This window comes from Camelus dromedarius, chromosome 2 (genome assembly GCF_036321535.1).
Source record: "Camelus dromedarius isolate mCamDro1 chromosome 2, mCamDro1.pat, whole genome shotgun sequence".
Classification (NCBI taxonomy): domain Eukaryota; kingdom Metazoa; phylum Chordata; class Mammalia; order Artiodactyla; family Camelidae; genus Camelus; species Camelus dromedarius.
In genome coordinates this window covers 75,416,807-75,433,801 of record NC_087437.1, presented here as the reverse complement: position 1 = coordinate 75,433,801, position 16,995 = coordinate 75,416,807, and the positions used below count along the sequence as shown (strand labels likewise).

The 16,995-nt window shown below is 38.7% G+C and overlaps 1 protein-coding gene across 1 annotated transcript in view; it reads right to left on the bottom strand.

Moving 5' to 3' along the window:
• Positions 1-16,995, bottom strand: part of MYH15 (myosin heavy chain 15) — a 139,282-nt gene that overhangs the window by 39,620 nt on the left and 82,667 nt on the right. The window contains exons 28-30 of the mRNA XM_064495687.1: positions 11,228-11,354; positions 3,079-3,197; positions 340-536 (exon numbers count right to left, since the gene is read on the bottom strand). Coding sequence (XP_064351757.1) covers positions 340-536; positions 3,079-3,197; positions 11,228-11,354 — 443 coding nt within the window. The remainder of the gene's footprint in view (positions 1-339; positions 537-3,078; positions 3,198-11,227; positions 11,355-16,995) is intronic.

Here is a 16,995-nt window from a genome sequence, read left to right as displayed (position 1 = left end):
TGTTGCAAATATCACACAGGATTTTAAATGCTAGTCCACTTTCAAACCATAGCTCAAAGTCTTCTATGAAGACTTCCTTGGTTCCCCTAGAAAGAGCCTCCTTTTCCCCCCAGGACCTCTCTCTAGTCTTTACCACTCTGCATTATCATTTTTATTTTTGAACCCCTCTGGAGCATGTGCTTCCTGCCAGTGGTGGCTGTTTCAGCTTTGGTCTTGGGCTTGGTCACATGCTGGGTGAGGATTTGCTAAGTGCACACACGCGACCTTGAAGAGAAAGCCGCCATCCTCGCGGTCCTCTGTGTAACTGACCCCAGGTTAGGGTCGCCGTGCCCCACTCACTTGGCATCCTCCAAGTCCTCAGTTCTCCGGATGCTGTCGTCCTCGTACTTCATCCTCCACTTCACCGTTTCAGCGCTGCCTTTGAAGAGCGCCCGGAGCAGCTCAGCCTTGGCCTCTTGCTCTTCTTCACACTGCTCTCGAAGGAGGTCACAGTCATGCTTGGCTGACCTCACAGCCTGGGCCAGGGCACTCTGTGACTGTAGGGGACACAACGCACGTGACAAAAAGGCACGACCACCACGAGCAACGAATGGCTTGGAGGTGACGTCATCTTTCTTAGATAAGGTTAATAACCACCTGCCACAAATTCAGCCTGAACCTGAACCTAGTAAGATAATACCAGAGAGAGCGCTGGGGACAAGAAGAGAAAGGAGAGGGTATCTAATTGCTGCCATTAAAACAGGGAAGAAGGTTCTATTTAGGGAAATGCCAGCTTGACTATGTGGGCTTTGACAATAGACAGGCCTGGAGTTCTAGAAATAGTGCAGGATGCAGGTAGCAAGGAGAATACTAACTATCATTTAGGCAATAGATTTAAATTTAGCAGTAGGTAGGAGTCATATCTCGTTTGGACTAGAAAGGATCACTGAGATTTAGTCCACCTTTCTCATTCAATTGATGAGGAAAACAAAATCTTTTATTTCACATGTAAATCTCTAAAAGCTTTATCTCTTATCACTTTCAAACAGCACTACTACATGAAACTCTCCTTGGTGATAAAAATATTCTATACATATGCTCTCCAATAGGGTAGCCACAAGCCATGTGGCTACTGAACATTCAAAATGTGCCCCAAACCAGGTGTGGTCAAAACTGAACTTCAATTTTACTTAATTTTAATTAATGTCAATTTAAATTTAGATATTCAGCTGTAGTACAGCAGTGGTTACTGTATTTATTGGATGGGAGAGCTCAGTTAAAGGACTGTTTCTGTCATGTGACTGATGGACTGGTTAACCTAGCAGCATCGTTCCCAAGAGACAACCTAGTCTAGTGGCTTCTGCCAGTCCTCATGGGTCTTTAATGCAAATTTTAAAAAGAGCATCTTCTCAGGTAGATGCAGCCCTAAAGCACAAGGCTTGGTTAATGGCAGACTCAGGCAGGTGCCACTGGGCAGTGAACGAGGATCAATAATACACAGTGACTCTGAGGAGGACAGGGGCTTTAGAATCTGGCAAACTTGGCTTCAAATTTTGGCCCTTCCTCTTATTTAATATATATGTATTGAGCACCTGTTCTAGGCATTAGTGTTTATAGAAGTAAATGAGACGAGAGGGAGGTTATAGCTCAGTGGTGGAGTGTGTGCTTAGCATGCACAAGATCCTGGGTTCAATCCCCAGTACCTCCATTAAAAAATAAATAAAAATAAATAAACCTAATTACCTTCCCCTGTCCCCGACATTTAAAAATAAAAAGAAGTAAATAAGATGGAGACAAGCCTTTGTCCAAAGGAGCCCAAAATTGTGAGAGGACACACAAAACAAACATGTACACAAAGTAATGAATAAAATGGCTGACAGCAGTGAGAAAATAAACAGATGGACTCGATGAGGAATGTTTGCTCTTTTCTCATCATCCCCCAAAGGCCTTTCTTAGGGAAGGGCTTTCAGACAGTGGGAATAGCAGCTACAAAAATGATGGCAGCTTGTTTAAGAGGCAGCGAGGAGGCCATGGTGACCAGAGGGGAGTAAATGAGGGAAGCAGATGTATGAGGTCGGGTCACAGAAGCAGGCTGGAGCCAGAGCAAGGGGGCCTTGTACCCCAGTTGGAAGCCACTGGGAAGTCAGCCAGAGAGAGCTTCTCAAACACAAATCAAGTCATTTCGCTACCTGCTACAATTCCTTAGCAGTCCGTGATTAGCTGTATGACCTTGGATGAGTTATTTGTCTTCTCAGAACCTCGGTTTCTTCACGTAAAAAGGTATCATTCTACCTGTTTCATCAATGTCTGATGCACAAATCATGGTAGTAATTTTTAAATGTATATACAGGTAGGGGAGGGTATAGCTCAGTGGTAGAGTGCATGCTTAGCATGCTTGAGATCCTGCATTCAATCCCCAGCACCTCTATTAATAAATAAATAAACAAACCTAATTACTGCCCCCTCAAAAAAAACCCCCCAAAACAAACCAACAACCAAAAAATGTATATACAAAATAAGAAGAGTGGAGGAAATAAAATAAAATGTTTAAAATCAGGAGTCTGAAGACTCAATGACCTCCCCTCTCCCATTTTAGTCACTATCCTTCAACCTTAAAGAACCTCTTTCATTGTGGTCACTTATTAGCTACATTATATATCTCTTGGGAAGTAGTGACTAATAATGACTAATATCTATAATTTATTGACAATTTAAAAGTAATATTGAGCTAATCTATCCCCATTTGTTTTGTCCTGGCCTTCTATTTAATTTCACTTCTTTATGCAATTCAGAATCAAAGATCTATAAAGAACTTTGCCAACTGTCTGTTCAAGTAATAATGCAAGATGGAAACACATGCTTTGCTTGTGCTAAAATCTAGACAAACTAGGGAAGCAATTGGAATTACTGAGGATGATCCTTCAGTGATCAGAGTCCTTCCCGGCACATACAAGATCCAACACATCTTTCTTCCCATAACTTCTAGGGCACTTTCCCCTTTTCTTTTATATGAGAAGATATTCGGGCTGACTTAACAAGCTCTACTTTTTTTTTCAAACATACAGTCAAGCTCCTGGTGAGAAATAATAGATGCATTACTTTGGTCTGTTCTGCCAACTGCCCTTTCAGGTCCTGAATCTGCAGTGTGAAGGTGCTCTTTTCCCTGGAAAGTTGGTTTATCAGAGCCTCCTTTTCTTCCAGCCTTTTCAGGAACTCACCTACAGAAAGATTTCATAAAATAAGTTAATTATGGTCCTTTTCCTCAACTACTGCCTCCCCCACTTAACCTGTTGAGTTTAAGAGCAGCTAAAATGATTCACATATTTTTGGTATTTATAAAGAGTCTGAGTCCAGTAATCAGCAAAATCATGGCAACGATCCTTTTCAGAACTCACAGAACCCTAAAAAAACTGATTTGTAGTAGTAAATATGAATAGATAAAAAACAGATAATATTAGCTACCATTTATGGAGAATCTTCCATGGGGTAAGTACTTTATGTATATTATCTAATTTAATTCTCATAACTCCTTGATAATGTAGACATTATATTACCCATTTTTCAGAAGGGAAAACACAGCAACTTACTTAAATGTGATTGAGACACAAACCTGCAGTGCTGGTAACTGATGAATATAGATTCAAATTAAACTCTTAATTCTAAAGAATGTGTTCCTCATTGCCATGCCCCCTTGTTTAGTGTGTGTGGCTTTACCAATTTCTGGCCATATAATTTTTAGATAATTACAGTTTCTTTGCCTCATTTGTAAAATATGGATAACAATAAAAGATTGTTAATGAAAATTAAATGAGGGTGAATATATTCTGTAGACTGAATTGCTAAATAAATATTAGAAATTGTCATTAAGTGGTAGATAATGTGACCAAGAAAGGGGTACATTTTATTTCACTGTAGTCTACTCTCCCTGCTTAGCTTATTTCATTAATGATAGATCAGAAACATGCTGGTTGTTAGAAGTAGCTCTAAAGCAGAGCCCATCCTGAGCAAAGGCAGTTACCTTTATTAGTGCAAAATTAAAGTTATTATTAGTGCAAAAGTAAAGTCCCAAATATTTCTGACTCCTATCCCTCTTGCTACAAACAAGTTCTAAAACTCTCAAAATTAAAAGAAAGCATTTGTTTGGACTAAAACAGGAATTCTCAAAACTTTTTGGTCTCAGAAACTCTTTATATGCTTAAAAATTATTGGGGACCCCACAGAGATTTTGTTTATGTAAGTTTTATATTAATACATAGTATAATAGAAATTAAAAGAGAAATTTAATATATGTATTTATTCATTTTAAAATAATAATAAAAACCTTAATGATATGTTAACATAAATAAAAAATTTTAGGGGGAAGAACTATTTCTAAAGTAACAAAATATTCATGAGAAAAATGACCTTATTTTACATTTTAAAAAATCTCTGGCTTAATAAAAGTCATCTGAATTCTTTTGGTTGAAGAATTCAACTGTTCTGGTTGAAGTATATGAAGAAAATCCAGCCTCTCATAGATATGTAGTAGAAAAAAGGGAGATGTATTTTCATAGTCTTTTTGGATAATTGTGACTATTATTTGATACTACATCAAAACTCAACAAATGGAAGCTTTGTAAGGGTTAATGATATAAACCATATAAATGAAAATTTTTATTCTGTTACATTAAAATTCATGGATCTATCTTAAACTTTGAATGGATCTTTTATCCACATATGATTTTGTAACATCACATAGTCGTGATTTGAAAAATACGCATTTACTCAATTATGTATAATTTGCAAATGTTAACATATTTCATCACACAATATAAAAAAAATCATATTTGTTAACATCACCACTTATCTCATAAGAAAAGTCTTTAAGGTTCAGATCAAGATGGAGGAGGAAGACCCTGAGCTCACCTCCTCCCACAGACATACCAAAACTACAACTACATAAAGAACAACGATCCCCGAGTATGACCTGAAGACTAGCAGAACAGATTTTCTACAACTAAGGCTACAAAGAAAAGGCCATATGAGGATGGGTAAGAGGGGTAGGGATGTGGTCTAGTCAGAACCCACATCTCCCGTGCAGTGACTTGTAAGTAGGAGGAATATCACAACCACGGAGGCACCCACCAGGGAGTGAGGGGTCCAAGCCCCACATCAGGCTCCCCATACCAGGGTACTTGCACTGGGAAGATAAGCCTCCATAATGCCTGGCTTTGAAAGTCAGTGGAGCTTAGGGTCAGGAGAGCCAGTGTCCTGTGGAGAGCTGAGACACTGCATTTGAAGGACATGTCCACCAACTCACTTGCTCCAAGTCCCAGAGCAGAGGCAACAGCTTTAAAAGCACCTGGGTCATCCAAAGAGATTTTTTGCCTAATATTAGGACATATGCTGGAGGGGCAGGAATCTGGTGGAAACTTTCTCCAGGGGCAGAAGCACCTGCTGGCAATTCTATATTTTTATTTTTAACTCTTCTGCCACATAACTAGTCTAAGGCTGTTGGGCACTACTTCTGTTACTTTCAATCAACCTAGCAAACAGTGTACTTCACCCCAACATTCCCCTGAGGACCCACCTCAGCAGGCCCCTCAAAAGTCATTCCATGCCCACTCCACCAGGCAAGTGGCCCCAGTGCCCCTCCAAAGTGGCTCTCACTCCATCCTACCTGGTGGGCCACCTCAGCCAGTGCCCCTTACCCCAAAGACGTGCCCACTCTGGGGGTCAGCCCCACCCACAGCACACCCACAGCAGTCACAACCAAGCTGTGCAGCCAGCTGGGCCTGGGGCCACCAGTATGCACATAGCAATTGTGGCCCAACCACAATAGGAAGGTGCAAGCAGCTCAAACAGGGGAAACCCCTGGAGAACCTAGCTCTAGTGACCACGGGGGATTGTGCCACTGAGCCCCTTAGGATGTCTTTCATATAGCTGGGAGGCATAGCTAATATACCTAATACATAGAAGCAAAGAGGTAAAATGAGGAGGCAAAGGAATACTTTCCAAATAAAAGAACAAGACAAAACTCCAGAAAAAGAACTAAATGAAATGGAGATAAGTAATTTACCAGAAAGGAGTTCAAAGTTATACTCATAAAGATGCTTACCAAACTCAGGATAAGAATGGATGAACTCAGTGAGAACTTCAACAAAAAGATAGAAAATTTTAAAAAGAATCAGTTAGAATGGAAGAATACAATAAGTGAAATGAAAACACACTAAGGGAATCAACAGCAGATTAAAGGATATGGAAGAACAGATCTGCAATCTGGAAGATGAAGTATTAAAAATCACCCAATCAGAACAGCAAAAAGAAACCAGAATTAAAAAAATAATAATAAGATTAGTTTAATAGACTTCTGGGACAACATCAAGCACACTAACATTTGCATTATAGGGCTCTAGAAGGAGAAGAGACAGAGACAGACAGAGACAGACAGAGAAAGAGAGAGAGAGGGAGGGAGGGAGAGGGAGAGGGAGAGAAAATAGAGAAGGAACATACCTGAACATAATAAACACCATATATGACAAAACCACAGCCAACATACTCAATGGTGAAAATCCTTTAAGATCAGGAACAAGGCAAGGATGTCCATTCTTGCTACTTTTATTTAACACAGTACTGGAAGCCCTAGCCACAGCAATCAGACAAGAAAAAGAGATAAAAGACATCTAAATTGGAAAGTAAGAAAAAACTCATCACTATTTATAGACAATATGATACTATACATAGAAAACCCTGAAGACTCCATGAAAAAACTATTATAACTAATAAATGAATTCAATAAAGTTGTGGGATACCAAATCAATATGCAGAATCAGCTGCATTTCTGTACACTAGTAACATACTACCAGAAAGAGAAATGAAGAAAACAATTCAATTTACAACTGCATCAAAAATAATAAAATACTTGGATTTAATTTAACCAAGGAAGTGAAAGATCCTGTACTTGAAAACTGTAAGACATTGATGAAAGAAACTGAAGATGATAAAAGTAAATGGAAAGATATTCTGTGTTCATAGATTGGAAGAATAAATATTGTTGAAATATTACTACCCAAAACAATCTATAGATTCAATGCAACATTTTTGGCATTTTTCACAAAACTAGAATAACCCTAAAACTTATGCGGAACCATAGAAGACCCAGAATAGCCAAAGCAATCATGAGAAAGAACAAAGCTGGCAGTATCACACTCCCTGATTTCAAACTATACCACAAAGCTAGAGTAATCATAACTTTATGATACTGGCACAAAAACATAGATCAATGGAACAGAAGAGAGAGTCCAGAAATAAACCTGTGCTTAGATGGACAATTAATTTACAACTGAGGAGCCAAAAACATACAGTGTGGAAGAAGCAGTCTTCAATAAATGGTATTGGGAAAATTGGACAGTTAAATGCAGAAAAATCAAAGTGGACTATTTTCTCACACCAGGCACAAAAATAAATTCAAAATAAACTAAAGACTTAAATGTAAGACCCGAAACTATAAAACTCCTAGATGAAAACATAGACTTGTGTATTTTTTGACACTGGCCTCAGCAATATTTTGGGGAATCTGTTTCCTCAAGCCAGGGAAACAAAGGCAAAAATGAACTAATGAGACCCAATCAAACTAAAAACTTTTGCATAGCAAAAGAAACCATTGACAAAATGAAAAGACAACCTACTGAATGGGAGAAGATATTTGCAAATGCTGTATCTGCTAAGTGGTTAATATCTAAAATATACAAAGAATTCACACAAGTCAATGTCAATAAAGTAATCTGATTTAAAACTGGGCAGAAGACTTGAATAAACTTTTTTTTTTCCCAAAGAAGACATGCACATGAAAAGATGCTCAATGTCACTAATCATCAGGGAAATGCAAATTAAAACCACAATGAGATACCATCTCTCACTGATATTCATCAGTTCCACTTCTGAATATTTACTGGAAGAAAATGAAAACACTAACTCATAAACATATGTGCACCACTATGTTCATAGCAGCATTATTTATAATAGTCAATATATAGAAGCAATCTTAGTGTCTTTCAATAGATGAATGAATAAAGAAGATGTGATATATATATCCAATAGACTAGTATTCAGTCATGAAAAATAATGAAGTCATGTCATTTGTAGTAACATGGACAGACCTAGAGGGTAATATGCTAAATAAGTTAGAAAAATACAAATACTATATGATTTCTCTTATATGTGGAATCTAAAAAGAAACAGACAAACAAAACAACACAGAAACAAACTCATACATACAGAGAGCAAACTAGTGGTCACTAGAGGGGAAGGAGTTGAGGGTTAGATGAAATAGGTGAAAGGGATTAAAAGATACAAACTTCCAATTATAAAATAAATAAGTCATGGGGGATATGATGTACAGCATAGGGAATATAGTCATTGGTACCAAAATAACTTCATATAGTGACAGATGGTTATCAGATTTATTGTGGTTATCAATTTGTAATGTAAATCAATGTTGAATCACTAGGTTGTACACCTGAAACTAGTATTATATTGTATGTCAACTATACTTCTATAAAAAAAAATAATAAGGGAAAAAAAGCCTTCAAGAATTGAGGGCCATCAAGTTCACAATGGCATTTATGTGTTTTCTGAAATCTAATTTTTACCTAAAATCTCCACTTTTATTATTGGTAACAAATATTGTCAGTTGCTTTCCTTGTAGTGACAGGCTCACTTTGTTCATTTTTGAGAAAATATCTGCCAAATATCTGTATCTGAATAAGCATCGTTTGTCAAATATTCTTTTAAGTAAATACTATGCTCCCTGAAAAAAAAAAACCTGCTAGTTCAGCTCAGAACTTAAACAATCACACATCCTACTTCAGTATGAAACAGAAGTGTTTTATGCATACTTTTTGTTTTGTCACACAGAATATTAAGAAGATATACACTTGGGATTGATATGTTATATAATCAAATTTTACTGTTTCATTAAGGACATTCTTAAGTAAAACTGACTTTGTGACTGTGAGTATGTATCAGTGAATACAATGATTAATAGCACAGTGCGGTGTACCGCCTTGCTTGTGATAAAGGCTCCCGCGTTTTGAAGTGTCATTGTTTTTGCACCATCAATAACAGCAGCAAAAGAATTTAAAAAGCAAACAGTGGTTTAGTATTATAATGAAATAGCTCTAACCTTTGAGGTCCCCTGAAAAAGTCTTGGTGACTGCTGGGATTCCATGGACCCAAATTTGAGAAGCTCTGGGGGATAAGATCATATTTAAAAGTATTCTGAAAAAATATCAATGTATTAGGGGGGTTAAGACTAACATATTATATACTTTATAGATCTAGGACCCACTTAACATGGCTTAATTGATCACATTTACTATAAGTCTCCTTTGAAAGCAGTGGACAGGAAAGGGCATGAGAAAGAAACTGGTGATAGTAGCAAAAAAAAAGCAGCAAAAAGTCTGGAGCATAGGCCTTGTAAGAGGAGGAGAGGTTTGGATAGATATATACTTAAAATTTAATTCATACAAAAGCTAAAAGGTAAAGCTAAGAATTAAAAGAGGAAGTAAAAGGTCCTGCATCCTAAGCAGAATTATCATCCCAGATCCACTTTCATTTCACTCACCTACCAATTTCCTCATCAAAAAAGTAAGTAGAAAATTAATGCCAGTAACTAGGGGGAGGTAGGCAATGCCTATCAAAACAAATTGTATACAGCACCTCCTGCAGGGCCAGACATACACGAATTTAGCAGCCTCGTATCCGGACTGCACCACATGCAGACTGTACCCTAAATGGAACAGAAGATCAAATTGGGGATTTTGTAATGAGGCCAAGTGTCACACCCCTGTCACCAGCATGAGAAGAGTCCTACTTAGTGTCCCTGCCAGAACCTGAAAGAACACTTTCCCTTTAGATTACCAGGTTTGTAGTCTTACCAGTTCATTTTAATTTAGCTTTGACTCTAGGTTTAGCATCTAGAAACAGAGGTGTCCATGAGCAGAAGGATGATTATGCAGTTCAAATGGTCTTCATTCTCTTTTCAAAGTGAGTGCCTCTGGGTATCAAGATACTTTATTTTCATTGGCCTAGGAATTCCATCACTGGGAAATACATTATAAAAAATAATTCTAATTACAAACAGCTAGCCACATGCTATTCATAGCAGAGAAACAAGTTACAGGGCAAGGTGAAGTCAACCACAGTCCATCTCCTTGATGGATTGGAACAGCCATCATAAATGACTGAGAATCTGAGATACAAGATAACTCATGACAAATTGCAAAAGAAAAACCCTAAATAGATTGCCATCATGTAAAAGACAGGAAAAAAATAACCCACTATCAATAGTGGTTGATAGTTGAGAGGAAGCCATGGAACATTTTTCTACTTTTATTTACCACATGTTTGTGGAGCACCAGTAAGTGGCTGGCATTGTTCCTCAAGATTGACGTGAACAAGGCAAAGACCCTTGCCCTTGTGTAGCTTATTACACTTCGGCAGATGGAGACAAGACAAATAAACTTATTTATTAGGTCAAGCAGATAGTTTGTTTGAAGGTATTAAATACTATGAAAACAGAAACACAGGGAGAAAACTGGTTGAGAGCACTTCTCAACAAGGCCCATCCTGACTTCCCCCCGATATCCCTTTGATTAACCCCCATCTTCAAGTCTTCACAAAATTAATAGGGCATTATTTTAGGTAGAGGAAATAGGAGGCAGAAGACTCGAGGGTGAGAATATGCCTGGTATGTTCAAAACACAGCAAAGAGGTCCATGTGACCAAGGCAGAATGAGAGAAGGGGAAGTAGAAGAAGAGGTCAGAGAGATAACGGGGCCCAATCATGGGGCCCTGGGAGACCATTGTCCAGACTATGGCTTTTACTGAATATAAATAAGAGGTGTGGGTCCATTGGTGAAAATTAGAAATAATGCCTATTTCAATGAGATAGATGTGACAGACGCATGTCTTGTAGCTGTGTGGACAGCCCCTACCATCCTTTGATCTTGCGAGTTCTTCAGCCAACTGCATATTACTTTTCCCCTTTATGGGAGACAAATAGGCAGGGCCTCCCAAACTGGTATAGAGGGGATCCTTCCCAGACAAGGGCATGTCTGTGGACAAGGGTCCATCAGTGCCTCATTCCTCCCCCAGAATCTTTCAGCGCCCACTCAGGCTCAGTGATGAGTTCATCAGCTCGTTTGTCTCTCCACGTGTCGGCTGCGACTGAGCCTCCTCAGTGAGGCAGCAATGAGAGTTTACTTACCATTCTCACTCCGGAGCTTTGTCTTCTGTGCTGTCAGGTCATTTGCCAACTGAGTCACTTCTTCTAGCTTTGCATTTGCTTCATTCAAGCGTTCTTCATGCAGACCACAGAGCTTCTCGGCACTAGCCTTTGAATTGAGAAGGAAGGGTTGAATATGACTTATAAAGGCCATGCTGAACTAGCTGCATGAGGACAGAGGGGAAGGTGGCTCCTAGGACCATGTGCTCTCTTCTGCCCTGAAAGCCACAGCCAGCACGGAGAGACCATGTCTCCTAACCTACATAGGCACAATAAACTCAGGGTCTTGGACCCAGAAAGGCCCAAACTTTTCAGATTATAGATGTTAATGAAGAAACCCAACTTTCTGGGCATTGGGAACTTCTCCGGGATTCTTTGTTTCTCTGAAGAAGGAAACATCTCAAACACTGATGAAGTATATAGTCACGCCCTGACATTACATCATATAATTAATCATCTTTCTCTCTCACTAGATATAAGTATCATGAGGGTAAAGATTCCATTTAACTACAGATTATATCCCTAGTGCCTATTCCGAGCACATGCTAGGCACTCAATCCACAAGGGGGTAGGTTCAGAGGGAAGGGAAAGGAAAGATGGGAGGGTCTGGAGGAAGAGGGAAGGAAATCCACAAGGCTGAGCAAGAAGAATAGGAGAGAGTGGATGGGTCTGAGCTGCAATAGCACAGTAATAGAAATCTGAACTTTCCAAACAGCTGGACCCTCCCGATCACTAGGACTCCAGGCTCATGATTACCCTGCTGGGTGAACACTTCAATCCCAAACTCCAACTTCTCAGAATTGGTTGTTCATGCTTGAAGAAAAGGATGTACCATTGGCCTTTGTACTGCTCCCTGGTTTAGGTCACTAATCTAATCATCCAGACTTTTGTCACATCCAGATTTTTGTCATCCAGATTTTTACATAGCTGATTTTGTGTTTTGCTCTTTACCTGTATTAAATCTCAATCCAAACAACAACCCTGTGAAGCTTTTGTCTCTGCAAAGAATGAGTGCTATGGAAATAGAAGACAAAGAAAAGATCACATCAATATCATTCCTAGGAAATGATGAAAACTGTGAAATCTGGTGGTAAATCTCATAGTTTCAATGTTAAACTAATTTTTATGATGTAGCAATGGCCAAGGACCAGAAACATTTCAAAGATGATGCCAGATTTGGTCCTCTGGAAAACTGTATCAGCAAATACTTTGGTGATCTCTAGCTGGAGCCTAGGCTGTGTTGAAGGTTGTTCTCTTTAAGCTTACACTAATGAATATTTTAAACTCCTTATGAAACACTACTAGATTACATCTTCTATCCACAAGGCCAAATGAAGTGCTTGACAAAAAACAGGCACTTAATAAATGTCTAAGACACTCAAATTATTGCAAACTTTAGAAGAGAGGTTGGCCAACATCCCCACTGAGGTTTACTTAGAGGTCACATTCAAGCTCTCCTCATAAACCCCAACCCCCGAATAATTTTTCACTTGGTCAGGATATTATCCGCTGATTAGCAAACAAGTGAAGAGGCAGATTCGGCCCCTACCCATGTGGAGACTGGCAAGCAATGTCATGTAGTTCTACTCACGGATGTTCCACAGCACACCCAGGCTTGGTGCTGGTTATGAAACCAGACCTGGCAGAGATTCAGTGATCAGCTTTTTGTACAATGTCATCAGCATCATGTAGGCTGCAGCACTGATGTCAACTGCCAGGCACACTCAATTACCCACCCTCTCCACTTGCTACTAGAAGCTATAGTGGCGACAAGTGTAACAGGTTTTAGACGGTCTGTAATTTCCAATGTTTTGAATGTTGAATATGTTTGCTCTCATTTCTGAAACTAATTTGACAGTCAAAGTTGGCACACTCATTGTTTTCCTCACCATATTCCTTGAGAATTCAGGTTGGCTCTGTTTTATAAATGAGAAAATGGAGTCAAAGAGGCTAAATACTTGGTCCCAATTCACACAGCTAGTATGTGTTGGAATTAGGGTTTGAACTGATAATTGCCTGTGCAGATGCAAATTTTAAAAAAGCCATACACTAGATACTAGATGCATAAGCATCTGTTGTATGAAGTAATAAAGGAACCACTAAAGATTCACTGACAATGTCCTAGTTAGCTCAAATTGTCATGAATCCTGGGTCCCCGAGGAAACTGGACAAAGATGTGATGACTGTGTGAACCACCTTTATTTTATGTTGTCTCCAATAATAAATGACCCATTAACTGGGCCAGGAGGAACACGACCAGATGTGAGAAATGCTACTCTGTGTGTGGCCCTAAGTATGCTCTACTACACACCTGTTTGCTGAGGGTGAAAGAAAACAGATCTCTATAAGACAACTCAGTCAGTGGTATGGAAATGGCAAGTTGAAGGAGCCATAAAACGCCCAGTTTTCAAGAGAAGCCTGTGTGGGAAAGCCCAGCTGGGCCAAGGCACTTGCCTTTAGACACAGCTTAAATGGTAGAGATACATGGGCACTGTTAACACTGGTAGAGTGTTTTTAATTGAACAAGTGTTTTCATAAGCTGGATCTTCAAGAGACAATGAGATTGTTTGTCTAAAGGTGGCTTGTGCAGGGTTACGGCAAAAGAGTGGTACCTGCAAAAGAACTTCAAATTTAAGTGTAAAGATAGACACAAAAGTTTGACACCAGGAAGGAAGAAGTTAATGGAATAATGTACATTCATCCTAAAACTGGTTCTTAAAATGATGCATAAAATCGCTCTCTCATAGAAACTCAGAAACCAATGGGAATTCAAAATAATCAAGATAATTGTGAGATTGCCTCAAACTTCTAAATTGCCCTGGGCCTCTCTGTCAGCGTAATATGCTTTAGAAAATGCTTCGGTTTCCACTGTCCCACTGAGTATTGGCATTTCTGGCATTATAATTCAGGAAAAGATGAAGTAAACAATTTAAGAAAAAGTTCAGCATAATGGATCTGCCTATGAGAGTGAACAGAATCAGCTGATCCCACCAACAAATATGTAAGGCAGCAGCAGAATGTGGTTGCCCACAGACATACACAGGATTGGAGCTGAGGCCCATCTCTGTCATGCAGATTTTGTAACCTTGGACAAATCAGTGAACCTGTAAGCCACAGAAATCCCAAGAGGCATATGTAAAAATCAATGCTAGTAACTGAGTGTATAGGTTACAGAAAGCATGTAGTAAACATGAGTAAGAAAAGACCTAGTTTCTGCCTTAGAGATGTTGTCTATTTAAATAGAGTAAAAAGACTACACAAGGCAGCAGGACAAGGGGGACCCCAAAAGTGCTACAAGAATTCAGAAACATTGTATAAAGCTTCTTTATCCAGTCATCTGTTGATGGACATTTAGGTTGTTCCCATGTCTTGGCTATTGTAAATAATGCTGCTATAAACATTGGGGTGCATGTATCTTTTTGAATTAAGGTTCCCTCTGGATATATGCCCAGGAATGGGATTGCTGGATCATATGGTAAGTCTATTTCTAGTCTTTTGAGGAATCTCCATACTATTTTCCGTAACGGCTGTACCAAACTACATTCCCATCAACAATGTACCAGGGTTCCCTTTTATCCACAGCCTCTCCAGCATTTATCATTTGTAGACTTTTGGATGATGGAATACTACTCAGCCATAAAAAATAATAAAATAATGCCATTTGCAGCAACATGGATGGACCTGGAGAATGTCATTCTAGGTGAATTAAGTCAGAAAGAAAAAGAAAAATACCATATGATATCACTTATATGTGGAATCTAAAAAAAAAACCAAAACAAAAACACAAACCAACTTATTTACAAAACAGAAACAGACTCACAGACATAGGAAACAAACTTATGGTCACCAGCGGGGAAGAGTGTAGGAAGGAATAAATTGGGAGTTAGAGATTTGCAGATACTAACTAATATATATAAAATAAATAAACAGTAAGTTTATACTGTATAGCACAGGGAACTATATTCAATTATCTTATAGTAACTTACATGAAAAAGAATATGAAAACGAATATATGTATGTTTCTATATGACTGAAGCACTGTGCTGTACACTAGAAATTGACACATTGTAAACTGACTCTACTTCAATAAAAATATATTTTTAAAAAAGGAATTCAGAAACAAATAACATTTTCATAAGGGAAGTTGAACTTGAGCACTCCAGGGAGATGGTTTAGGTTGAAAAAGGCATATTGGTGGAAAAATGGATATTTGGTAGAAGGCAAGCATTCTAGCTTGGGTAAGTGGAAGGTTCGGGAAACAAAGTAATGAAATCTAAAATTGGCAGGGCAAGGGAGTCAGATTACAGGCCAGATGGTTCCTTGAAGGGTGGAAGTTTGGAGTTCACTTTGAAGCAGGGACGTGATTCAATAAAGCCATGTCTCGAAATATTCATATGGGTACTATATAAAATAGATTGGAAAAAAGACAGACTAGTAGCAAAAAGAAAGATAATTTAGGAAACCACTGCAGTAGTCCAGTCAAAAGATAATGAAAGTCCTACGGGTGAGTGGGAATGACACGAAAAGTTACAAGACAGTGCAAAATTGACCTACTGTTAATAACTGATCAGACAGAAAAGAACACAAGAGGAAACAAGTAATCAATGACAGGCTTTGGGTAGAAAGAGTGTGCTGGTGACAAAAATGTCCACAGGAGATGTGTCAGCTTCAGGAGAAGGTGATAAGTTTGGTTTTAGACATTCTAATTTGAGGAAAGGGAGATATTACTGATCTTTGAAAGAACATATCAAGAAAATACTTTTAAGATAATCAGAGGAATGAAAAGACTTTGCAGGGGTTAAAGGAGTAAGGAGGTAGTGAGGTATACACCTATGTGTGGGAGCTAGTCTCTAAAGGCGGCCCACCAATGAGCCACCGTCTCCGTACTTGCACCCATGTGTAGACCCCTACCTCTGTGACTCAGCACTGCTGGGAGTCACACAGAATCACTCCACTGCTTTGTAAGCCTCCTTCACGAGAATCTTTGCAGCTTCTGCTTTGGTCTCCTGGAATACTTGCTTTTAGTGCCTTGAGTTGCCATGTGAGAAGTCCAACTCCTTAGGAAACCCAAGCTAGTCACATGGAGAGATCACATGGAGAGAGAGATTTCCAACCAGCCCCCAACAGTTCTAAATATCTCAGCCCAGGAGCCAGATACATGAGTGATTAAACCTTCAGCTGATTCTAGTCTCAATTGCCATCTGAGTTAAGCCTGTCAACCCACAGAACCAAGAGAGATAATAATAAAATGTTGTTCTAAGCTACAAGGTTTTGGAGTGATATATCAATAGATGACTGAACATCACTCTTTGGTCAAGAAATCAGATTAAGATAGATTTGGACAGACTTTGCTTTTCTCTCAAAATACCATCCTTAATATCTGAAGAAAAGTCTTTTATCATGGTTTTTTGTTTGTCTTCTGGAATGGGTGAATAATGATTATGCTGTAGAATATTTTATTCTTTGGAACAAGGAGGAAAGACATGGATTGAGTGAATAACTTATAAAGTGAAGAGAGAAATTATAATGAATGGTCTTGATCTTGTCATTTAGGTCTTAACATTTATTAAAAGCATGGATTCAGAAAGGCAGGATAGAATCTGAAGATTTTGTTTCTCTTTTTAAATAAAAGAAAGTGAGTTAGAGGAATAAAAAATTTCTAAGAAGCAATGAAATTCTAGAGGAAGTCAGACACTATAAAATTCACACCTAACTAGTATGGATTTATGGTGAACCTATCAACAGTTTGA